At 41.3% G+C, this 27,446-nt stretch overlaps 1 protein-coding gene across 1 annotated transcript in view; it reads right to left on the bottom strand.

Moving 5' to 3' along the window:
• Window positions 1-27,446, bottom strand: part of LOC126148456 (elastase-1-like) — a 56,375-nt gene that overhangs the window by 23,826 nt on the left and 5,103 nt on the right. Inside the window, exons 2-3 of the mRNA XM_049915758.1 lie at window positions 19,076-19,118; window positions 7,194-7,344 (exon numbers count right to left, since the gene is read on the bottom strand). Coding sequence (XP_049771715.1) covers window positions 7,194-7,344; window positions 19,076-19,118 — 194 coding nt within the window. The remainder of the gene's footprint in view (window positions 1-7,193; window positions 7,345-19,075; window positions 19,119-27,446) is intronic.

Genomic DNA, 27,446 nt, shown 5'->3' with positions numbered 1-27,446 from the left:
TTCGATTTGCTCTCAATCCATATTCCGTACTCATTAGACTGCTCAATTCATTTAGCAGATCATGTAATTCTTCTTCACTTTCACTCAGGAAAGCAATGTAATCAGCGGTTCGTATCATTGACATACGTTCACCTTAAATTTTAATTCCACTCCCGCACATTTCTTTTATTTCCATTGTTGCTTCTTCGATGTATCGATCGAACATTAGAAGCGAAAGACTACATACCTGTCTTACACTCTTTTTAATCCGTGTACTTTGTTCTTGGTTTTCCAGTCTTATTATTCCTTGTTGGTTCTTGTACATGTTGTATATTACCCGTCTCTCCCTATATCTTACCCCTATTTTCCTCAGAATTTCGAAAATCTTACACCATTTGACACTGTCGAACCCTTTTTCCAGATCAACAACTCCTATGAACATGTATTGATTTTTCCTTAGTCTTGCTTCTATTATCAACCACAACGTGAGAGTTGCCTCTCTGGTGCCTTTGCCATTCCGAAAGCCAAACTGATCGTCGTCTAACACATCCTCAATTTTCTTTTCCATTCTTCTGTATATAATGCTTGTCAACAACTTGGATGCATGAACCGTTAAGCTGATTGTGATATAATTCTCGTACTTGTCAGCTCTTGCAGTCTTCGGTATTGTGTGGATAATATTTTTCCGAAAGTCAGATGGTACATCGCCAGACTCATACATTCTACACTCGAACGTGAATATTCGTTTTTTTGCCACATTCTGATGGCATGTTATCTGTCCCGTCTACCTTATATGATCTTAAGTCTTTCAAAGCTCTTTTAAATTCTTATTCGAATATTGGATCCCCTGTCTCTTCTAAATCGATCCGTGTTTCTTCTTCTATCACATCATACAAATCTTCCCCCTCATAGAGGCGTTCAGTGTACCCTTTCGGTTCCACCTACCTGCTCTCTCCTCTGAATTTAACAGTGGAATTCCCGTTGTACTCTTAATATTACCCATCCTTACTTTTAATTACATCGAAGGTTGTTTTGACTTTGCTATATGCTGACTCAGTTCTTCTGACAATCATTTCCTTTCCGATTTCTTCACACGTTTCACGTAGCTGTTTCGTCTCAGCCTCCTTGCACTTTTTATTTATTTTATTCGTAAGTCACCTGTATTTTGGTATTCCTGAATGCCCCTGATCATTTTTTTACTTCCTTATTTTGTCAATCAATTGTATTATTTCTTCTGCTGCCCAGGGTTTCATCACAATTATCTTCCTTGTACCTATTTTTTCCCCAACTTCCGTGATTGCTCTTTTTAGAAATGTCCAATCCTCTTCAACTGAACTGCCTACTGAGCTACTCGCTATCGCAGTACCTACAGCCTAAGAGAACTTCAAGCGTATCTCTTCATTACTCAGCACTTCCATATCCCACTTCTTTGCGCATTGATTCTTCCCCACTAATCCCTTAAACTTCAACGTACTCTTCATCATCACTAAATTGTGATCTTAGTCTATGCTCCTGTATGCGCCTTACAATCCAGTATCTGATTTCTGAACATGAAGTGATCTTGCTGCATTCTTCTCGTCTCTTCCGGCCTTTTCCAAGTATACTTCCTCCTCTTGTGATTCTTGAACAGAGTATTCGCTGTTACTAACTGATTTTTATTACAGAACTCAGTTAGTCGTTCTCCCCTGTCATTCCTAGTTCCAAGTCCACATTCTCCCCCCCGTAACCCTTTTTCTACTCCTTCCCCTACAACCGCATTCCAACCCCCCATGACTATTAGATTTTCATCTCCCTCTACGTACTGGCTCAATGGCTCTGAGCACTATGGGACTTAACATCTATGGTCATCAGTCCCCTAGAACTTAGAACTACTTAAACCTAAGTAACCTAAGGACATCACACACATCCATGCCCGAGGCAGGATTCGAACCTGCGACCGTAGCAGTCGCGCGGCTCCGGACTGAGCGCCTAGAACCGCTAGACCACCGCGGCCGGCCCTACGTACTGAATTACTTGTTCAATATCCTCATATACTTTCTATACCTCTTCAGCTTGCGACGTCGGCATATATTCCTGAACTATCGTTATCGCTGTTGGTTTGCCGTCGATTCTGATGAGAACAACCCGTCACTGAACTGTTCTCAGTAATACACTTTCTGCTCCACCTTCCTAGAGCATATCGAATCCTTCTTCCGTTATACCACCATTTTCTGCTACTGTTGATATTACTTTATACTCATCTTACCAGGAATCCTTGTCTACTTTTCATTTCACTTTATTGACCCCCACTATATCTAGACTAAGCCTTTGTTTTCCCTTTTCAGATTTATTGGCTTTCCTACCACTTTCAGGCTTCTAACATTCCACACTCCGGCTCGTAGAGCGTTATCCTTTCGTTGGTTATTAAGTCTTTTTCTCGTGGTCACCTCCGCTTCGTCAGTCACCTCCAGGAGATCCGAATTGGGAACCATTCCGGAATCTTTTTCCAATGGAGATATCATCATGGCACTTTTTCAATTACAGTCCACATGTCCTGTGGATACACGTTCTGTGTCTGTAACGCAATGGTTTCCATTGTCTTCTGCATCCTCATGTCGCTGATCATTGGTGATTCCCAAGGCGAGCAAATCTTCGTCCGAAGCAAATTGACAGCCACGAATGTCTCCATGCGGTTTCATGGAAATCGCAAGGAGAGAGATTGAGACCATTTGGAGGACGTGTAATTGAAACAGCAGGTGCCTCAGCTCGGGGAAAGTCATGATGACCTTTTTCTTTGACTGCAAGGAATCACTGCTCATTGACTTCCTCGAACCCCGTGCCAGAATTAGCGCACAGCGGAACGTGCACACTTTGCACAGATTGAAGCGCGCCATCAAGTCCAAACGCCCAGGAATGTTGACAGATGGCAAAATTCTGTTGGAAGATAACCCTTTGCCACATGTTTTAAGGTTGTTTCGACAACGCTGCAGAAGTTTCGAGAGGGGGGGGGGGATCCCTTACACATCCTCCACATAGCACCAAACCCTCCCCACGCGACATCCATATTTTTGAAGCCATGAGGAAGACACTCGTCGCCGTTGATTTTCTTCGGACGAACAGGTACATGCTTGGGTACAATCATTGTTCCGTAGGCAACCACAAGCATTTTTCCATGAAGGCACTGACCCTCTTTTCTCACAATGAGATAAATACGAGGGCTATTCCAAAAGTAAGGAACGATAGGTCGTGAAATGGAAACCACAGTGAAAATCAAAACTGTTTTATTTGGAACAGTTTGCTACAACTTTCAGCTACTTATCCCGATAGTCGCCGATCCGACTTAGACGTTTGTCGTAGCGTTTTACCAACTTTCCAATACCCTCGTTATAGAAGGCAGCCGCCAGTGCTTTCCACCAATTCTCTACGCTGGCCTGCAGTTCGTTGTCTGTGCCAAAATGTTGTCTTCATAGCCAGCGGCTCATATGAGCAGAGATCAAACTCAGAGGGAAACAATTACAGGCTGTATTGTGGGTAATCAAACATTTCCAATTGAAAACGATGCAGGAGCATCTTCATTGCACCTGCAGAATGCGGCTGAGAATTGTCTTGAAGAAGAAGACGCACGACAGTTATGTAATGTTGGCTGCATAGCTTCAGGCGAAATTTCTCACCAGGCCCTCGTACTTAGTGTGAGACATTATTGTTCTAGGTATATACTTTCCGAATAGCCCTCGTATATTAACACTTATGACTACTGCTTTTGAAACAGTAACAGTTAATTACTTTTTACCATCCATCTTATTTTCATTTGACGCCCCTTTCAAATGTAGAATGTTTAAGATTAAAATTAATGAACAGCTGTACGAGTATGTGGACTGTAATCTGAAGACGGTTCACTGTGGCTTCAGTTGGGCAATATTGTGTAGTTGTAACATTCTTTAAAACTGATCTGTATCAACGTAGAGCCGCGAGGGATTAGCCGAGCGGTCTAAGTCGCTGCAGTCATAGACTGTGCGGCTGGTCCCGGTGGAGGTTCGAGTCCTCCCTCGGACATGGGTGTGTGTGTTTGTCCTTAGGATAATTTAGGTTAAGTAGTGTGTAAGCTTAGGGACTGATGACCTTAGCAGTTAAGTCCCATAAGATTTCACACTCATTTGAACATTTATCCACGTAGACCTTACGAAACGTATCCCTACGGACGCAATGATTAGCATTGGTAACCATTTTTCACTGACGTATGAAAGAATGTAGCAAAAGTACACCGAGGAACTAAATTTTTATGACCACTGCTCACTGCGACGTTCGATGCCGTGTCGTGGTACTACGACCACATGAAGGGGAAGTGCATTAACGGAGACTAATGGCGAATCATTCTAAGGACGATACAGGCCGCAAATCGGCGTATTCACTGAAATCAGCGACTTTAACGAAGGCAGATCCTTACTTCCCATCGCCTGGGAACTAGCATTTTGGAAACTGTGGAGCTGATAGGCTGCTCGCGAACTACTGTTGTGACCATTTATGGAAAGTGATTGCAGGAAGGAACAACGAGTAGACGACAGGTTATTAGTTGCCCACACCTCATCACAAAACTTAGAGATCGGAGGTTCTCATAATAGGACAGATGGAGGTTTGTGGCAGATCTGATGACAGAGAACAGTGTTGATGGAGGCACAAGTGTTTCAGTGGACGCTGTTCAGCGTACATTGTTGAACACACTACTCCGTAACAGACTACCCCCGCGTGTTTCGACGTTGACTCAATTACAATATCAATTATGATTGCAGTAGGCACGGGATCATCGAGATTGGACCGTTGGTCAATGGAAACGGGTCGCCTGGTGGGATGAGCCACGTCTCTTGTTACGCCAGGTCAACGGTCGTGGTCAAATATGCCGTCATCCAGACGAAAAGATGCTCGAAGGACGCACCGCACCACGGACATAAACCGCTGTGCGCAGTATTATGCTAGGGAGACATCCCCTTAGGCTTCCATGAGCCTTGGTATTGACCGAAGGCAGCATGACAGCTGTGGAGTACCTGAACATTATTGAGGACCACCTATATCCCTACTTGATGTCTTCCGCAGCAGCGACGACATCTTCTAGTAGGATAACAATTTTTTCCAAAGAAAATTCTGTACTGGTTGTATCAATGATTTTTATTAAATCTGCGACCGGTTTCGCACCAGTTATCGGCGCATCCTCAGGCAATATACGCTATTTATAACATGGTAATTTGGACATTGCCCTGTAGCCACTTCCCACCATTCGCGTCTAATATACCATCCCCTGGTGATGAATGGTGGGGAGTGGCTACAGGGCAATGTTCAACGTTACCATGCTATAAATAGCGTATATTGCCTGAGGATGCACCGATAAGTGGTGCGAAACCGGTCGCAGATTTAATAAAAATAATTGATACAGCGAATGCGGAATTTTCTTTGGAAAAATGTCGAAGTTTGGCTGTGGTTGTCCGCCCAACAAAATAACTTGTTATAACTGCTAGTGTCACAAGGCCAGCTTCAACGTACAGTGGTTTGATGAGAACAATAGTGAAGTCATTAAATTTGCCTAATCTGAACCCGATGGAACACGGGAGCTAACGGGTGCCGGCTCCGCGAGAACGTCTCCATCTGATAGGTAACCATCAAGAATTACGCTAGCGGCCGGCCAGGGCGGCCGAGCGGTTCTAGGCGCTACAGTCTGGAACCGCGCGACCGCTACGGTCGCAGGTTCAAATCCTGCCTCGGGAATGGATGTGTGTGATGTCCTTAGGTTAGTTAGGGTTAAGTAGTTCTAAGTTCTAGGGGACTGATGACCACAGCAGTTAAGTCCCATAGTGCTCAGAGCCGACCAATTATGCCAGGCTTTTCTTTTCTTTTTTTTTTAAAAAAAAAGTGGAAACGGAAACGAGGCAGAAGAAGAAGAGAAGTGACTCTGGATACGTCAAAAAAGGTCAGCGTTACCATGGGAACGGCAGATTCAGTGTAATGGCAGTAGGCTGGTCATGTTTCCAAAAGCATAGACGTGGAAAATCATCGGTTGTTTAGAGGCGCGAAAAAAAAAAATCCAGGGGAAGCTAGGGCAAACACATTCGAAAAGTGGCAGAGGATATCTGACTGAGAAAAGCTCAATGTCGCTATGACATTATCTAGAGGAATACGTTAAATCACCACGTAACTTGGTTACATGACATCCTCGTATGATAGAAATGGCTGCTGTTGTTGGTTGCGGTGGTAGCGTCGGAAAGGAAAGGAGAAAGCAAGCAAGATTAAAGATTTGAGTTTAACCACGTGGAGCGCAATTAGTTGGGTTGTTTGGGTTCAAATGGCTCTGAACACTACGCGACTTAACTTCTGAGGTCGTCAGTCACCTAGAACTTAGAACTAATTAAACCTAACTAACCTAAGGACATCACACACATCCATGCCCGAGGCAGGATTCGAACCTGCGACCGTAGCGGTCCCTCGGCTCCAGACTGTAGCGCCTAGAACTGCACGACCACTCCGGCCGGCGGTTGTTTGGGGAAAGAGAGCAAACTGCGAGGTCATCTGTGTCAATGGATTAGATAAGGACGGGGAAGGAAGTCGGCCGTGCCCTTTCAAAGGAACCATCCCGGCATTTTCCTGGAGCGATTTAGGGAAATCACGGAAAACCTAAATCAGGATGGCTACACGCGGGATTGAACCGTCGTCCTCCCGAATGCGAGTCCAGTGTGCTAACCACTGCGCCACCTCGCTCTGTGGAGCGCAATTAGTAATCTGGGAAAGATGAAGAAGGAATTCTGCCGTGCCCTTTCAGTGAAACCATCCTAGCTTTTGCCTTACGTGATTTGAATAAATCATGGAAAATCGAACTCTCGATGGCCGTCTTTCTGAATAGGAGTCCTTTGTTTTATCACTGTGCCACACCGCTTGGCGTCAGTGGTGGTGGTGGTGGTGCTGGAGATACAAATAGTGGCTGCTGCTGCTGGTGGTGGTGATGGTAGTGTGATCATGATGACGATGGTAGTCACATTGGTTCTGACTGTTGTGGTTGTGGTAGTCGTTATTATGGTGGTGGTGATGGTGGTGGTGATAATGATGGTGGTTGTTTTGATTAATGGCTTTTCACTGTGCCTTGCTGTGTATTCTACAATACTACAAGGACGTCAAATAGAGTAGGCTATAATGATTTAGAAGGACGATGAAGGAGTTTACTCCGTGGCGCTTATGCACGTGACGCGGGCACTCACCCGTCGACGCACTGCGCTATGGTGAGGACGTATCTCTGCGAGATGAGCGCGCCGCCGCACACGTAGCCGTCGCTGTTGATGAACGCCGAGAACGGGAACTGTCCGCGCTCCGCGTGGCTGCCGCCGATGATGCGGCCCCCGCCGCGGTGGCCTGCACAGTGAAAAGAGCGCTCGTAATGACAAGTAGTTCCTATATTACAAACTATTCACAGCGATTATTACTTGTCACACAGCTTCGTGTCTATCTGTGAGACGAACTCGAATCACGTAATTGGTGGCCCCGACTCACGAACGACAGGGATCCGAGTTCGCATCCTGTTCTAACGCACAGTAATATATGTCACATAAAATCAAATATCAAACCCCTACATGTCACATGACACGTACAGGGTGTTACAAAAAGGTACGGCCAAACTTTTAGGAAACATTTCTCACACACAAAGAAAGAAAATATGTTATGTGGACATGCGTCCGGAAACGCTTACTTTCCATGTTAGAGCTCATTTTATTACTTCTCTTCAAATCACATTAATCATGGAATGGAAACACACAGCAACAGAACGTACCTGCGTGACTTCAAACACTTTGTTACAGGAAATGTTCAAAATGTCCTCCGTTAGCGAGGATACGTGCATCCACCCTCCGTCGCATGGAATCCCTGATGTGCTGATGCAGCCCTGGAGAATGGTGTATTGTATCACAGCCGTCCACAATACTAGCACGAAGAGAGTCTACATTTGGTACCGGGGTTGCGTAGACAGCTTTCAAATGCCCCCATAAATGAAAGTCAAGAGGGTTGAGGTCAGGAGAGCGTGGAGGCCATGGAATTGGTCCGCCTCTACCAATCCATCGGTCACCTAATCTGTTGTTGAGAAGCGTACGAACACTTCGACTGAAATGTGCAGGAGCTCCATCGTGCATGAACCACATGTTGTGTCGTACTTGTAAAGGCACATGTTCTAGCAGCACAGGTAGAGTATCCCGTATGAAATCATGATAACGTGCTCCATTGAGCGTAGGTGGAAGAACATGGGGCACAATCAAGACGTCACCAACAATGCCTGCCCAAAAGTTCACAGAAAATCTGTGTTGATGACGTGATTGCACAATTTGATCACGTTGGAATGAAGCCTCATCCGTAAAGAGAACATTTGCACTGAAATGAGGATTGACACATTGTTGGATGAACCATTCGCAGAAGTGTACCCCTGGAGGCCAATCAGCTGCTGATAGTGCCTGCACACGTTGTACATGGTACGGAAACAACTGGTTCTCCCGTAGCACTCTCCATACAATGACGTGGTCAACGTTACCTTGTACAGCAGCAACTTCTCTGACGCTGACATTAGTGTTATCGTCAACTGCACGAAGAATTGCCTTGTCCATTGCAGGTGTCCTCGTCGTTCTAGATCTTCGCCAGTCGCGAGTCATAGGCTGGAATGTTCCGTGCTCCCTAAGACGCCGATCAATTGCTTCGAACGTCTTCCTGTCGGGACACCTTCGTTCTGGAAATCTGTCTCGATACAAACGTACCGAGCAACGGCTATTGCCCCGTGCTAATCCATACATCAAATGGGCATCTGCCAAGTCCGCATTTGTAAACATTGCACTGACTGCAAAACCACGTCCGTGATGAACACTAACCTATTCATGCTACGTACTGATGTGCTTGATGCTAGTACTGTAGAGCAATGAGTCGCATGTCAACACAGGCACCGAAGTCAACATTACCTTCCTTCAATTGGGCCAACTAGTGGTGAATCGAGGAAGTACAGTACATACTGACGAAACTAAAATGAGCTCTAACATAGAAATTAAGCGTTTCTGGACACATGTCCACATAACATCTTTTCTTTATTTGTGTGTGAGGAATGTTTCCTGAAAGTTTGGCCGTACCTTTTTGTAACAGCCTGTATAAATTCACAATGTACACATTTTACACATATTTTAATGTATCTCTACACCTTTCGAGCCTCAGTTAATCGTCAATTGCATTAACCCTTTGTCTACTACCGGGACTTATGTGTCCCACGATAGGTTATCCGAGGACGAATGGAATTTGTTGCATGTTATAGCTAATTATTAGTGTCCCATTGGTAAAGGAAAGCCTACTGACGGTTAGCAGAATTCTTATAGTTACAGATTGCACCTGTAGGTTGTACTGTCTTCAGGTTTCATTGTTAACCCTCGTCACCGCATTTCCGATAGATAGGCAACCCAATAACCAGGTTCGCAAAGCGGATTGTCTTCGCGTGTTCTCGGAAACATCGCGTCAACGACTTGCACCCACGAGCTGACGCGTGCCACATCACAAACGGAGCCCATATTGAGTACAATTAGTGTGAGTTACACACTTGGAGAGACGTTCTGTCCAGTGACCTGTGTCTGTTATCTGTATGTCTTGTAGCTTTTGCGCAGTCGTTTTCTGAAACTCTGGAGGTATTTCTGAATAATCCTGTATGTCCTACGCCTTCCCCCCAGCCCCTCGGAAAACGAAACGACGCGAAATATTCTTTCCATATCGTTACTTTTGACTAAGACATTAATTAAAATAACCATAACGTTATGTTTTTGAAATGAAAATGGTAGTCAGAGGGTTAACACAGACACTTCCTTCTACATTAAAACTGTGTGCCTACCACGGCCAAGTGTTCTCCTGACTGCTTTTATTCAAGCACGTCTCAAGACCTGTCTCCACAGCTTTGCATCCGCCAGTACCTCACCTCTTACGTTCTAAACACAGCCCGCTGCAGAGTGAAAATTCGTTCTGGAAAAAATACCCCAGGCTGTGGCTAAGCCATGTCTGTGTAACATCCTTCCAATCAAGATTGCTAGTCCCGCAAGAAGTAACTTCGGAGAAATTTGGAAGATAGGAGATGAGTTACTGGCGGAAGCAAAGCTCCGCTTCAGAGATAAAATTCATTCTGTTACATTAATACAGGCTTATATTAGACTTAAGAAACAGATTTCGAGCCATTATTCGATAATGACTTTTCTTATTTCTGTTATTCGGGATACAACTGAACTCCACCAGCAAAATTTTGCAGGTTTTTCAGGGATATTTTCTGAGTATTTTGGTATAAGGGACGCATCGTCTCCCATGGCTCGTTATAGAGAAATTTATTTTCGTTTGATGTTTTGCCCTCATTTGTCTCCCTGTCTGTATTGCCTTGAAATTATCTACGCAACAGTGCAAATGTCGAGGACATGTCCTTTGTATCTTGCTTGGACACATACTTGTTCTATTCGTTCTCAGTATTTTGTTGTTCAGAACAGTAATGGCCTCTTTTGTCTTCGCCCTTAAGCTTTCATTTAGGTATGTTCGATTCTGTCTCGGGTTTGTTTCCCAGCAGTGTTAGTTGTAAATTAACAGTGACAGGGTCCTAAGTGTTACCACAGCGACGGGAACCGCATCACAGTCTATGCCATTCGACTGAGGGTTGTTGTATTACTCTGTTCACTGTTGAAAGTGTTGGTGTTTACATGTTGAAGGCTATTTCACTGTTGTGAACGTATTTTCACTGAAACAAATGTAATTCGTGTAACAAACCCTTGTTATTGTGATCTACAGTCCTAAGATGGTTTTGATGTAGGTCTGCCACACCACTCTATCCTGTGCAAACTGTGAAGATAGTCATTAGTGGTAGGTAATTTTTTTCTCTTTTTTTGTAATTTCTTTCACTTTCTTAGAGTAAGTATTCATATTCTGGATGGTGTAGCATAGCTGTGTTCGGTAAAAATGTTAAAACGTAACTGCAATTTATTTCTTTTTCTCTAATGCATAAATATGTTTTCTTATTATAATTTCTTTATTATTATTATTATTATTATTTCTTTTCTCAGACGTTATGTCTGGTCTAAAATGGAAAGTGACGTGGACCTTGATCAAGCGCTACTTCCTTTTAACTGTACGATATATGTTACATTGCATTTAGGAACTTTCGGGTAATTGAACAAGTATCAATAATTACAGATTTCTGTAGTTGTATATATAAGTTTGGATGTAGCTGTATTACTTTGATGTACTGGTGGATATTGTGTGGTATCACTCCTGTAGTTGATAATATAATTGGTATAATGTCAACTTTATCCTGTTGCCACATGTCCTTGACTTCCTCAGCCAGTTGGATGTATTTTTCAATTTTTTCTCCTGTTTTATTTTGTATATTTGTTGTATTGGGTATGGATATTTCGATTAGTTGTGTTAATTTCTTCTTTTTATTGGTGAGTATGATGTCAGGTTTGTTATGTGGTGTTGTTTTATCTGTTATAATGGTTCTGTTCCAGTATAATTTGTATTCATCATTCTCCAGTACATTTTGTGGTGCATACTTGTATGCGTGAACGTGTTGTTTTATAAGTTTATGTTGTAAGACAAGCTGTTGATGTATTATTTTTGCTACATTGTCATGTCTTCTAGGGTATTCGGTATTTGCTAGTATTGTACACCCGCTTGTGAGGTGATCTACTGTTTCTATTTGTTGTTTGCAAAGTCTGCATTTATCTGTTGTAGTATTGGGATCTTTAATAATATGCTTGCTGTAATATCTGGTGTTTATTGTTTGATCCTGTATTGCAATCATGAATCCTTCCATCTCACTGTATATATTGCATTTCCTTAGCCATGCACTGGATGCGTCTTGATCGATGTGTTAGATGATACGGGTGCTTACCATGTAGTGTTTTCTTTTTCCAATTTACTTTCTTCGTATCTGTTGATGTTATGTGATCTAAAGGGTTGTAGAAGTGGGTCTGAAATTGCAGTGGTGTAGCCGATGTATTTATATGAGTGATTGCTTTGTGTATTTTGCTAGTTTCTGCTCATTCTAGAAAGAATTTTCTTAAATTGTCTACCTGTCCATAATGTAGGTTTTTATGTCGATAAATCCCCTTCCTCCTTCCTTTCTGCCTAATGTGAATCTTTCAGTTGCTGAATGTATGTGATGTATTCTATATTTGTGGCATTGTGATCGTGTAAGTGTATTGAGTGCTTCTAGGTCTGTGTTACTCCATTTCACTACTCCAAATGATTAGGTCAATATTGGTATAGCATAAGTATTTATAGATTTTGTCTTGTTTCTTGCTGTCAATTCTGTTTTCAGTATTTTTGTTAGTCTTTGTCTATATTTTTCTTTTAGTTCTTCTTTAATGTTTGTATTATCTATTCCTACTTTTTGTCTGTATCCTAGATATTTATAGGCATCTGTTTTTTCCATCTCTTCTATGCAGTCGCTGTGGTTATCCAATATTATTATTATTATTATTTTATTATTATTTTTATTACTATATCTAAAACTTTAAATTCTTTTGTTTATTTTATATGCATTTGTAATATTAGCTGTGATGTGAAGAACTGCTGTATAAATCGTAGATACGTAAGCACAGAGGGCGATATCGAGAGTAACACTTGAGCAGCGACATACAATGAGGCAGTATTCGTCAGTGTGTGTGTGTGTGTGTGTGTGTGTGTGTGCAGCAATATGGCGAACCGCGCGTTGTTGATCTGACATGCGAAAACTTGCCGAGACAGTGAATCTTTGAACTTAACGGCTGTTGATTCAGATTGCCGTTGCAGTGCGTTATGAAAGCAGAAACGGTTATGAGCGGAAAGATATAACGGTTTGAGTATTACTAAATGGACTGTCTCAGCCGATACTGACAATGGTTACGCGAGTTGGCACTGTAGTCATTGCTACAGTGTGAGTTGAATAGCTTTTACATTTTAGCCATATCACGAGAGCCAAGCATCCATAAAACTATGTAATGTATTCGCCTTCTTAATGAGACGTGAGTGGTTTGGAACCGTAACTGTCGCGGTGACCGTAATTACAATTTTAGATCAGATGTAAGAACGGTTTTGCTGAGTGTGATTTTGCGAATGCGGAGAGCACACGCAAACGTGACGAAGAGTTACATCGCGGTCGGAAACCACCACGAGCAGTGTAGAAACTCTTGAAACGAGAACTAAGTGTGTATAATAAGAAATAAACGTGCTCGTGCTAAATCTATGAATTACCACCAACAATTACGTCTGTCCAGCCAGTAGCCTGTTAAACGCCACTGTGGATGACTTTGCAACCTAACCGAAAAGAGACGTCACCAGCATACTTTGTTGTGGAAATACGACAAATGGATTTGCTCTAATAACTTCGTCTTAAACATCAAGAGCCGCCGCCATATCAACACGCCGCCACGCCTCACAAACAACGAACAGATAAAAGAATTCAGTCGTTCAGATTTTAATTGTTTGTTTCATTACAAACCTATTTTCTGTCTTTACCTTTTCTTAACTCTTGCTACGTCAGTTAAACTGCTTCAAGTGACCTATTAACTTTTAGTGTAGCTTTGTCGACCCACCATTAGTTATAAGTATTTTCCTTTGCTTAAACTATTTCTCTCTTTTAAATTAATGCTGCTGCAGTTTTATGTGTATTGTGTGCCTTTTGGAGGAAAGTGTTACAATCGCGGGTGTAGCGTTGTCTTCAGGATGAGTTGGCATACCTTGATGTTTGATGCGGTGCGCGCGTAAATCGCGGCGTCCGCCATTAGTTTCTGGGCACCGACCAATAGAATTAAAGCTACTTGTTCCCTATTAGTCCAAACTTCGCGGCGAGAGAAACTTGAATGTAACAGCTGTCAAATCTTGCAGGTTATATTTACGTCGCACTTACAGTCATGTTACTACAGTTTCACAAGTGTTATGCGGACACTATATTGTGTCAGTTTTAAGCGGGAAGTGTTTTGAACTATGATTGTGTAAGATATCGATAGAGGTCGGGCATGAACTACCATTGCCAACAGCAGCAAACAACTGCGCTGTACCGACTACCAAATGCTTTGTGTACTTCAGTTTCTTTTGTGTTGTGGATTGCATGTTCTCTTTTTCTTACTGTGAAATGTAGGACACTTTATATTCTCCTTTGCTTACGGTCGCGGTCGACTGCCACAGTATGACTGTTGAATTACGTTGTACACATCCACACAATTCGGAAGTAAAATGAGTTCTTCTGGGGCGAATTAATCGAATGTCAACTCAGCTAGGTTATTTCTAAAAAGAAAAACCTCGTATAGACACACAGTCTATAAGCTCACTATGTACACGCCTGAGAGCCTCTTCATCTCTGTGTGACTACTAAAGCCTACATTCATGTGATTCTACTTGTTGCATTCGAGCTCTGGACTCTACCATTTTCAGCTCTTCTCCGCTTTCCGACATTAACAAATCGACGATTTATTGGTGCCTCAGGATATGTCCTACCAACTAATTCATTCTTTTAGACAAGCTGCGCCATAGAAATCTTTTTTCTCCAATTTTATTCAGTACCTTCTCATTAATTACTTAATCTAAAAATCTAACTTCACATGCTTCTGCTGCACTACGTTTCAAAAGCTCCCATTCTCTTCTTGTCTGAACTGTTTATCATCCACGTTTACTTCCGTGCTGGTTTACATTCCAGGCAAACTTCAAAAAAGACTTCTTAATTTTTAAATTTGTATTCAATATTAACACATTTTCTACATTCTAGATCCTCTCTAATTCGGCCACCGTTGGTTATTTTGCTGCCCAAATAGCAGAACTCTTCCACTATTTTTCTGTCTCATTTCTTAATCTAATTCTATCAGCATCAAATGGTCTAATTCGATTACATTCCATCAACCTTCTTTTACAATGTTCACGTTCATCTTATAATCTGTTTTTACAACGCTAACAATTCCGTGCAGCGGTTCTTCCAAGTCCTCTGCCATTTCTGGCAGGATTACAATGTCATCAACAAACCTCATACTTTTTATTTCTTCTCTCTGAACTTTGGTTACTTTTCTAAATTTCTCCCTATTTTCCTTCAAAGCTTACCCAATGCACAGATTAAATAACACAGACGACCGGCTGCTTCTCGACTAGTTTTCTCTTTCATGTTCTTCGACTCTTATAACTGCAGGTCTGGTTTCCGACATGTTACAAATAATCTTTCGCTCCGGTTATTTATTCTTGCTACTTCAGAATTTTAGAAAGTGTGTTACAGTCAACATTTTCGAAAGTGTTCTCTCGAGCTACAAAATCTATAAACGTAGGTTTGCCTTTCTTTAACCTACATTCTAAAATATATCGTAGGATCAGTCTTGCCTTATGTGTTTCAATATTCTTGGGAACCGAAACTGAACTTCCCCAAGATCGGCCTCAACCAGTTTTTCCATTCTCCTGTAAATAATTAGTGTCAATATTTGAAAACATGACTTGTGGAGTAATAAATACACCTAAAATAACAATTTTGCTCGTTTTCTTAAAGTCCGCTTATTAAATTGATAGTTCCGTAGTACTCACATCTACTAGCACCTGCCGTTTTTGGAACTGCACTTACTACAGTCTTCTTGAAGTCTGATCGTATTTCACCTTTCTCATACGTCTTGGATACCAGGTGGAATTGTTCTTCCAATGCTCTGAGTGATTCTAAGGTCCTGGGGCCTTGTTTCGACTCAGGTCTTTCAGCACTCTGTCAAATTTTTCTCGCAGTACACGACCATCCGGTCTGTAGCTTTACGCGAATGTGAAACATCATCAGCCAGCTAAGAAGCTGAGACCTCTCAATCAGAGTACAAACAAGCGGACAGTGCGATTGAGTGACAGCGATAAAGACAGATCAAAGAAATCAAACTGTCATATTTAACAAGCTTTAAACGTCTGGGCAGATTATCATGGTCATGGGTTATAGAATGTGCTATTTACATATGAGCGATCCACACACTATATGGCGTGATGGACGAAGGCAGAAGGTTTAAGAGCTAGAATAATGAGCGTACGGCATTATAGAAAAGGCTTTCCAAGCAATAAGTTTTGCCAAAAAACGGGATCGGGAAGCATATAACAGTACAAATTTGGAAGATTTAATGGAGGAACCGAAAACAAAGCCTTCATTGTTAAGTTTTAGGAAATAAGTTGAAAATTGGTTGATTTTTGTGGATTTAATGAAGAATAGTTATTCACAAAGTCCAACCATTGTGGTACTGGCAGTTACGGAGAGCTCTAATAATGGAATGCAGATACGTCGCCAAATAGCCTGGAAAAATCATTAGATATATTTTCTAACGATGACGAATCATAAGGATCCACGAACATATCTTGTATCATCAGAATAGACCACAGTGCTCTTCTGACGTAGCAATGGCTAGTAAGACCGGTGAGAAGTGAATCTCTAACACAGAGAGTAAGCACATTTGTCCTCGAGATAAAGTTGTTGATTGCAATTTATCGCTGGCTGATAATAAGAACGTATCTTATATTAAAAGGTGGAGGCACTCGAGCGATTTAAAAGCTTCAAAGTTCGAATTACAAGAGCAACAAGGTACTTGAGTGATTTTCCTTCGAGATTCACGTTGCGTAGTATAGCGATACAAATTTTAAAAAATGTTTGATAAGAGAGAGAACCTGATAGTATAATATCTAGAGGTAAATCTTCGAAGCTATATGAAAGTAAAACGTGAAGTTTGGTGCAGAATGCGAATTGAAGATACATTTTTTGGGAGAATTCTGCGATAGTGAGATGTAACTTTTAAAGCAAGTGCATACAAAACGCTAGCACCATCAGGTTTACTGTACGGTTCCTGCGTGAGAAGTCGTTATCAAGTAGACATAGCAGCTGACATGACAGCAACTAAGAGACTCTCTGGTAGAATAGTCAACTGTCGGTATGGCCTGTACGCAAGAGCAACAGATATACTAAGGGAAACTAAGTGGCTGTCCTTGGAAGAAAGGCGAGGTTGTTCCCGAGAAATCTCCTCAGATTGAGCTTTAGAAACGATATTCGATCCATGCAACAATTCTTCTATATCCATATATCGCTTTTAAGGATGATGGAATGCCGTAAGCTCGATTAAGATGCTTCAGGAGGTGCACCATCTGTCACGCACTTTAAAGAGTATTGCATAATACAGTTATATATATAGGTGTAGAAGAAACCAACATGCCTTACTAATTATTGTTTAGCTTGCAAGCGTGACCTTTTCCCTCGCTTCAACAACAGAACCATTTCACCCACACTGCCACTGTTTGAGGGTGAGAATGAAGGGGCAGGGGAAAGATGGTGGTGGGGAGAGGAAGTGGAAGGAGGAAGGCTGGTAGCCTTCACTTAATGTTTCACATATGAAACATTAAGTGACTATCATTTTTCTAAGGTTTTACCTTCAAGGGTGTTCTTTATCATCATCTGTTTGCGAATTAGGTCTTCACTTAACATTGTTTTTATTTTCTGTATGATGTTAATCTCTGTCCCTTAATTGTTGATGTCGCTTAGTATGTGCTCATTATATTTGAATTAGATTGTAAATTTTTTCTTTTGTATCCATATCTCCACCGTTTCTGTTTTACTTTCACATTCACCCAGATTCCACAGTTTATGACCATAGCATCAGACGCACTTGACAGCGTCTGGATCAATTTCTTCCTCATTTCTGTGTTGATATGGTTGTTGATAAGCTACTTTTATTTCTGAAGGCTTGTTTGCTTATTGAGATTCTTCTTTTATTATCTGTTACACATCTTTTATTGGTTACCACATTTATCTCTCACCACAGTTTTGAATGTGTTTGTCCATATCTCTGCCATTAATCTGGGTTCTTCGGCAAGTTATTAATCACATTTTGTTGAGATGATGGGCGTAGGGCCGTTTGGTTTGAAACGTGGCGGACGGAGTAGCTTTCACCATTTCGAATTACATGGATTGACACCGTCTATAGAAAAACCTAACAGAATATTGAAGTTAGATGGTGTTACTCTCCAGTTCCGTCAAGAAGGGTAGTCCAAAACCAGTTCAGCCTTGAAAATAAATAAAAGTATAAAATAAAATAAAGATGGATGAAATTAGTGCATTCATTGCACACACCTGGTTGTTTCCTTATCATCAGTAGGCCTACACAACTGAATAACATAGGTGCTTGATTTTAGATCACGTGATCTGGTTAATCGAAAAACAGGATACTCAGTTCCATCTGCTCCAGACAAGTTGGTTAACTTAAGAGAACATTATTTTTCTCGTCCCATCGCAAGAAACTATTTTGAATTAAAGGTGTGAGGACGGGGCGTGAGTCGTGCTTGGGTAGCTCAGTTGGTAGAGCACTTGCCCACGAAAGGCAAAGGTCCCGAGTGCGAATCTCGGTCCGGCACACAGTTTTAATCTGCCTGGAAGATTCGTATATGGTTGGAATGGGGTTCAAATTTTCCTCTGCGTAACTAGATATATGTTCTGAAATTTCTCTAAATCAGATGTGATGATGCTACTTTTGAAAAGAACATAGTCGGTTTCCTTTTCTACCCAAACCTTATCCGAACTTCTCCTCCGCCTTTAATGATGTCATCGTGGGTGGGCCATTCAATCCTAATCTCCCTTGTTTATTTTCAGTTGCGTGAACAAAGTAATTATTATTTCCCATACAGACCACAAAGACTCGTAATTTCACATTCTGCTACTATAGAGTTCAGGGAAGATGTGCTATTTGATCCTCATTTTCATCAAATCTATGTTGGATGCTTGCAGCTGTGTTATTATGTTTCTGTTGATCGGTCGTCTAGGTTGTGTGCGCCTTCTTTGTATTCATTTAGTTAAGAAGAGTGAGTACTCTCGGTGCTGCCATTCTTTTCTAGATGTGTGTTAAAACTAAATAGTCACTTTCGTGGCAGTGGCCTTCGCTTTAGATCTTCCTTATCGCCCCCCCCCCCCCCCCCCCTTTGCGTGCGGTTTCTCAGGATCTCTGCTTGCTATAATAACACAGATGCTCTAGTTGTATAAACTTCCGGTACATTTGCGGTTCTTGTCTGGCTACGCCAAATAAGCAAAGTAGAACATGCAGCCATCTTTCCTGAGATACTGTGAAGCCGAAAATCTTGAACTTACCTGGGTTCTTCAGAGAGTGGATCATCGTCTCTTGTGGCACGGCCTGTGGAAGCACAGACAAACGTTACTTAGTTCAGAGCTTAACTTTAACAACTTTTATTCTTTTTTACAACATGAAAAGTTTCAAGGTTGATACAAAGATAAGTAACTCTATGATTGCGTTCTTGTTAAGTTTCTGGACCATAGTTAATACCGAAAACTGACGAGAGTGCAAGTATACGATAACAGAGATGTTCCAGTAAACAAGTGTCCACTAAACGAGTGGTTTGCGACATTGTTAAAAACGTGTGGTCTGTAGTTACGAGCCATCATTTTTGTCAATATGAAATTTTGTCCTAGTTAGTATACATGAATGGAAAGGGAAGTTTTTCGATTACACTCCCATTAACTGAGCTAAACTTTCACCCACGGCCCATGGTTGCGGAATGCTCTAGATGCCTGTTGGGTTACTGGCGTCTATGATGCCGATGTAGGATGTCTGCTGCGTCAGAATGGTCGAAGATGGATAGGCCTCCAAGATCACATGTCCTCAATCCTCCGGATTTTTCTGTCTAGAATGAAATATACAGCGCTTCCATTGATAAAGATGAAGAAGTAGAACAGCGAATTGTGCATTCTTGTCAAGATGTAGGAGATGGTCCTGGTGTGTGTGACAGAATTCGTAACTACCTGCAGACACGAGTGAATTATGCATCTAAATGAGAGTACAGCACTTGGAACAACTCCTTTGACAGGCACACGACTATAGTGAATTGTAACATGTAAATAATGCTAAAGGCTTTGTTAAGGTAGTCCATGGATGGAATTTGAGTCCAATCAGATGGGGACTTAATCGGAAAGTTTACGTTTCAAATAAATTTGTACTGACTAGGGCAACATTACATACTGAAGTCAGCCATAGATCGTCTATAGCGGGAACGTCTCGTTTGCAGATCCATGGTTACTGGAAAGTTTTCGCTTTTACTGTCGTATACTTTCATCTGTATCAGCTTTCGCTATCAGTCATGATATAATCATATATCTGACTGTTGGTATAAATAGGAAATCGATCGTGACTTCTTACATGATGTTGTTGCTGTGGTCTTCAGTCCTGAGGCTGGTTTGATGCAGCTCTCCATGCTACTCTATCCTGTGCAAGATTCTTCATCTCCCAGTACCTACTGCAACCTACATCCTTCTGAATCTGTTTAGTGTATTCATCTCTTGGTCTCCCTCTACGATTTTTACCCTCCACGCTGCCCTCCAATACTAAATGGGTGATCCCTTGATTTTGCAGCTGTGGCTTATTAAACTGATTGTTCGGTAATTTTCACATCTGTCAACACCTGCTTTCTTTAGGATTTGAATTATTATATTCTTCTTGAAGTCTGAGGGTATTTCACCTGTCTCATACATCTTCCTCACCAGATGGTAGAGTTTTGTCAGGACTGGCTCTCCCAAGACTGTCAGTAGTTCTAATGGAATGTTGTCTACTCCCGGGGCCTTGTTCCGACTCAGGTCTTTCAGTGCTCTGTCAAACTCTTCACGCAGTATCATATCTCCCATTTCATCTTCATCTACATCCTCTTCCATTTCCATAATATTTTCCTCAAGTACATCGCCCTTGTATAGACCCTCTATATACTCCTTCCACCTTTCTGCTTTCCCTTCTTTGCTTAGTATTGGGTTTCCATCTGAGCTCTTGATATTCATACAAGTGGTTCTCTTTCCTCCATAGGTCTCTTTAATTTTCGTGTAGGCTGTATCTATCTTACCCCTAGTGAGATAAGCCTCTACATCCTTACATTTGTCCTCTGGCCATCCCTGCTTAGCCATTTTGCACTTCCTTTCGATCTCATTTTTGAGACGTTTGTATTCCTTTTTGCCTGCTTCATTTACTGCATTTTTATATTTTCTCCTTTCATCAATTAAATTCAATATTTCTTCTGTTACCCAAGGATTTCTACTAGCCCTCGTCTTTTTACCTGCTTGATCCTCTGCTGCCGTCACTATGTCATCTCTCAAAGCTACCCATTCTTCTTCTACTGTATTTCTTTCCCTCATTCTTGTCAATTGTTCCCTTATGCTCTCCCTGAAACTCTGTACAACCTCTGGTTTAGTCAGTTTATCCAGGTCCCATCGCCTTAAATTCCTACCTTCTTGCAGTTTCTTCAGTTTTAGTCTACAGTACATAACCAATAGATTGTGGTCAGAGTCCACATCTGCCCCTGGAAATGTCCTACGATTTAAAACCTGGTTCCTAAATCTCTGTCTTACCATTATATAATCTATCTGAAACCTGTCAGTATCTCCAGGCTTCTTCCATGTATACAGCCTTCTTTTATGATTCTTGAACCAAGTGTTAGCTGTGATTAAGTTGTGCTCTGTGCAAAATTCTTAATTCTTAATTCGATATAATAACTGCACATAATGTCTCATAAGATATTATTTACACATGCGTTTTATGTGCATTACGCACAGAATGTCATATAATTAAAGAAATAATCCAACTTACAAAACTTTTTAACTGCACATTGCACAATTGCAATAACTAATCATTCTGAAGTGTTGTATTGAGGTATGATCTGATTATAACAAATGCGTTCTCTGTCCTATAATGTAAACGCTAATGTTACTGAAGCAAATATGAACTCATAGTGTATTAGTACTATTGTCCAAAGACCATAAATTACTGTCAGAATTATATTGCACAAACAGTTAAAACTTCAAAATGTATTTACTGACTAATTATAACATGAGAATATATGTAATTTTGAGAGTGCAATCAATCGCCTGTTTATTTTTGTCAGTTGCATTTTAAATAATAATACTGATAACAAGTTACTGAGACTATTTTTATTATTTTTTCTTATTACATACAAACAGAGTCGAATTATAAAAATAAAACAGTACATGGATGCATCAAACCCACTTGGGAAGTTGTACTGTAAGAGCTTAATAAGTTATCAGTGCCTTTACTTTAAACTGAACAGCAAGTCTCAGTAAAGAAGTGTTGTTGGAGATTTGTACACTAGAATGGGCATAATTCATATATTAAACATAACCAAAGTTTTTGAAGAGCTATAATTTAATCTAAATATATAACCATTGTCATCAAATTATATTGACCAAGGTTTCTATTAATATTTAACATTATATTAACATTTTTAATATTTTATTAACATTTTCATGCCAAATCAGGTACTCAAACACATTCCATAGAACTGTAAGATGATAAATGCATTAAAATATTTAATTCTACTTTACATCCACCTACATTTCCTAAGGAACATAAAATAAAAGGAATGCATATACAACCTCTCCCCTCCCTACATACTGCAAACACACACACACACAGATATACTCCTATGCATTTACGCTTACATAATGCAGTTGTATAGCACTCTGCTCTATTTTAAACTCCTTAAGACATGTAGGTAGATATAAAGTTGTATTAAACGTTTTATGCATTTCTATCATTTTACAGTCTGATGATATATCTGATTACAATATTAGGCATGGTATTCGACAGTTACACAGGCCAAAGTAGTAACAGTTGGATAAATTTTCTTATATCTTTATATCTTTGTGCCAGTGTATTTATGTTAAATATTAATAGGTACTTTGGTCGATACAATACAAATGGGCGAAAATTGCTTTATACCTAGAGTAAATTATAACTTTCAAGGAATTCTGATTATACTTAATAAATGAATAGTGACATTTCAAATTTAAATGACTCTGGCGTAATTCCTTTACTGAGTTTTGATGCTTCATTTAAAATAAATGTATTGATAACTGATTAAGCTCTTAAGTACACCTCCCCAGTTGGGTTTGACGCATCTGCGCGTAGTTTTCTTTTTATAATGCGACTGTATTTTTTGTAATAATAAAAAAAATGTCAGTGACATGTTTTCGCTGTGGTTAAGATGTTCCTAATAGAAATACATAGACAAATGACTGTACCCTTATATATTAAGTTATATTGACCTGTTATAGTTGCATTTAGTTTCATGTTGTCGTTAATAAGTAAATGAATTTTCAAGTTTTAACTGTCTGGAATACATTTGAGCCTGTAATATAACGTCTTTGGACAGAAGTTGCAATAAATCCGGTACTAAGTCTTTTCTGGACACATGACAGAGGACATGTTTATTTTAACACATTTCAGAATGATCAGTTATTGCAATTAGAGAAAGTCAGTTGAAGAGATGTTGTAAGTATGTTTTTCGTATTATTTTCTTACACTCTGTGCGTAATACGTTTATAATATATGTACAAAAAAAATTTATGCTGGTCTGTGTGGAATGGAAGAAACCTTAATATATGGTTCAGTGATAAGAACAATCTGCCACGCACATCATAGTGTCTTGCAGAATATAGCTGTACATGTAGATGTCTATGCAGATGTAGAAGGCTGTATAGAAAAAAGAAAAACATTTCAGTTACCAAAAGAGCACCAACCGAAGAATAATATTCCCACTGACACCTAACGCTACAACTGTACATATTACAAAGTCCGTCGCTGCGATTTTCTGTCTGTATGTGAAGCCTAATCTCAGGAACTCCTGGAGGGATTTCAATACGGTTTTCACTAATAGAGAGACTGATAGACCGGTCGACAAGGAAAATTTATGTAATAACTTACACTTACAGCTATGATGGGTGTGTAGTACATGTATTGTTATCTGTTCCATATTTGGTTGGCTTTTGGTGTGACATCTCTCGGTAATGGTGAAAGCTGTGAGGTGGTCAGCTACAGAGGAGGTGATATCTGGCGGGAAAAAACACAGAGCTGCGAAGCTTGACCAGCATCTATATATATCAGTAGCTAAATATTATACAAAGTCTGGAATATTCGGTGAATGGTCCCAGAATGAAATTTTTTCTCTGCAGCGGAGTGTGCGCTGATCTGAACTTTCTGGAAGATTAAAAGTATGTGCTGGAACGAGACTCGAACTCGGAACCTTCCTTTGCCTTTCGCGGGTATGTGCTCTACCAACTGAACTCCCCAAGCACGAATCACGCCCCGTCCTCGCAGCTTTCCTTTGCCAGTATCTCATGTCCTACCTTCCATACTTCACAGAAGCTCTCCTGCGAACGTTGCAGGACTTCCTTTCTGCCAGAAGTGCTAGTCTTGCAAGATCCGCAGGAGAGCTTCTGTGAAGTTTGGAAGGTAGAGGACGAGGCACTAGCGGACGTAAAGCTGCGAGGAGGGCGGCGGAGGTGAGTCGTAGCTCAGTAGGTAGAGCACTTACCCGCAAAAGGCAAAGATATCGAGTTCGAGTGTCGGTCCGAGACACAGTTTTAATCCGCCAGAAAGTTTCATATCAGCGCACGCTCCGCTGCAGAGAAAAAAATTCATTCTAGGACATATCTCCCAGGCTGTGGCTAAGCCATGTCTTCTCAGTATCCTTTCTTCCAGAAGTGTCAGTCTTGCGAGGTTCGCAGGAGAGCCTCTGTGAAGTATGGAAGGTAGGAGACGAGGTACTGGCGGAATTAAAGCTATGAGGACGGGGCGTGCGTCGTGCTTGGGTAGGTCAGTTGGTAGAGCACTTGCCCGCGAAAGGCAGAGATCTCATTTCGAGTCTCGGTCCGGTGCACACTTTCAATCGGCCAGGAAGTTTCGATGAATGGTCTCAGAAAATACAGGAAACAAGTCACAGATAACATATCTTTATTCACCTTCAAAGAAGTCATTAGCTACTACACACTCCGGACATTGATTTTAAAGTTGTTGGAAACTGACAGCAAACGCTTCTTGTGGAATCACAGCGGTCACACATTATTAAAAATCCGAATCATTACAGGAGGTGAGGCCTGCCTATACGAATACGATCCATAGACCAAGCCACTTTCAGTGGCATGGTGTCCAACGCCTTCCCCGCCTCCTATAAATACTCGATTGACAAAATCCAAACTGTAGACGGCGTTGATCGCCTTTTCCGACAGCAATGGCTTGATCAGTTATGTATTTCCATCTGATGGAAGCGGGGAAGACGTAGAAGAAGACAGCACCATCGAATGACGCCTGGTCTCCGTATCCTATTGGCATCACCAGGTGTCATCTCAAGTAATGATGCAGATATCCAACAACGCGTGACCGCGGTGCTTTGAGTAATACCACAAGAAACGACTGCTGATAGTTTCCAGCACCTTTACAAGTGATGCCAGAAGTGTATTACAGCTAATGGCGATTACTTTGAAGTCCAGTAAAGGTTTCTTGTTTCTGTTATTTTCTGAGACCGTTCACCGAACTTTTCAGACGCTCTTTGTACATTAAAGTCCGTCTCTTCGTTTTCTGTCTGAATGTGAAGGCTGATCTCAGGAAGTACAGTACTGATTTTCACACGGTTTTCACTGACAGATAGAGTGATTCACGAGGGAGGTATGTATTCAAGGTGGTCCATTGATCGTGACCGGGCCAAATATCTCACGAAATGGCCGGCCAGAGTGGCCGAGCGGTTCTAGGCGCTACAGGCTGGAACCGCGCGACCTCTACGGTCGCAGGTTCGAATCCTGCCTCGGGCACAGTTGTGCGTGATGTCCTTAGGTTAGTTAGGTTTAAGCAGTTCTAAGTTCTAGGAGACTGATGACCTCAGAAGTTAAGTCCCATAGTGCTCAGAGCCATTTTTTTATCTCATTAAATAAGCGTCAAACGAAAAAACTACAAAGAACGAAACTTGTCTAGCTTGAAGGGGGAAACCAGATGGCGCTATGGTTGGTCCGCTAGATGGCGCTGCTATAGGTCAAACCGATATCAACTGCGTTTTTTAAAATAGAAACCCCATTGTTTATTACATATTCGTGTAGTACGTAAAGAAATATGAATGTTTTAGTTGGACCACTTTTTTCACTTTGTGATAGATGGTGCTGTAATAATCACAAACATATGGCTCACAATTTTAGACGAACGGTTGGTAACAGGTAGGTTTTTTAAATTAAAATACAGAAATTGAAATACAGAACGTAGGTACGTTTGAACATTTTATTTCGGTTGTTCCTATGTGATACATGTACCTTTGTGAACTTATCATTTCTGAGAACGCATTCTGGTACAGCGTGATTACCTGTAAATGTCACGTTAATGCAATAAATGCTCAAAATGATGTCCGTCAATCTCAATGCATTTGGCATCTCAACAACGAGTACTTCGCCTTCCGTAATGTTCACACATGCATTGACAATGCGCTAACGGATTTTGTCAGGCGTTGTCGGTGGATCATGATAGCAAATATCATTCAACTGTCCCCGCAGAAAGAAACCCGGGGACGTCAGATCCGGTGAACGTGCTTCGACGAGCAATCCACCTGTCATGAAATATGCTATTGAATACCGCTTCAACCGCATGCGAGCCATGTGCCGGACATCCATCATGTTGGAAGTACATCGCCATTCTGTCATGCAGTGAAACGTCTTGTAGTAACATCGGTAGAACATTACGTAGGAAATCAGCGTACATTGCACCATTTAAATTGCCATCGATAAAACGGGGGCCAATTATCCTTCCTCTCATAATGCCGCACCACACATTAACCCACCAAGGTCGCTGATGTTCCACTTGTCGCAGCCATCGTGGATTTTCCGTTGCCCAATAGTGCATATTATGCCGGTTTACGTTACCGCTATTGGTGAATGACGCTTCGTCGCTAAATAGAACGCGTGCAAAAAATATGTCTACGTCCCGTAATTTCTCTTGTGCCCAGTGGCAGAACTGTGCACGACGTTCAAAGTCGTCTCCATGCAATTCCTGGTTCATAGAAATATGGTACGGGTGCAATCGATGTTGATGTAGCATTCTCAACGCCGACGTTTTTGAGATTCCCGATTCTCGCGCAATTTGTCTGCTACTGATGTACAGATTAGCCGCGACAGCAGCTAAAACACCTACTTGGGCATCATCATTTGTTGCAAGTCGTGGTTGACGTTTCACATGTGGCTGAACACTTCCTGTTTCCTTAAATAGCGTAACTATCCGGCGAACGGTCCGGACACTTGGAGGATGTCGTCCAGGATACCGAGCAGCATACATAGCATACGCCCGTTGGGCATTTTGATCACAGTAGCCATACATCATCACGATATTGACCTTTTCCGCAGTTGGTAAACGGTCCATTTTAACATGGGTAATGTATCGCGAAGAAAATACCGTCCGCACTGGTGGAATGTTACGTGATACCACACTTATACGTTTGTGACTATTACAGCGCCATCTATCACAAAGCGAAAAAAGTGGTCCAACTAAAACATTCATATTTCTTTATGTACTACGCGAAAATGTAACAAAAAATGGGGGTTCCTATTTAAAAAAAACGCAGTTGATATCCGTTTGACTGATGCAGCGCCATCTAGCGGGTCAACCATAGCGCCATCTGGTTTCCCCCTTCAAGCT

This window comes from Schistocerca cancellata, chromosome 2 (genome assembly GCF_023864275.1).
Source record: "Schistocerca cancellata isolate TAMUIC-IGC-003103 chromosome 2, iqSchCanc2.1, whole genome shotgun sequence".
Classification (NCBI taxonomy): Eukaryota; Metazoa; Arthropoda; class Insecta; order Orthoptera; family Acrididae; genus Schistocerca; species Schistocerca cancellata.
This window is presented reverse-complemented; position numbering and strand designations above follow the sequence as displayed.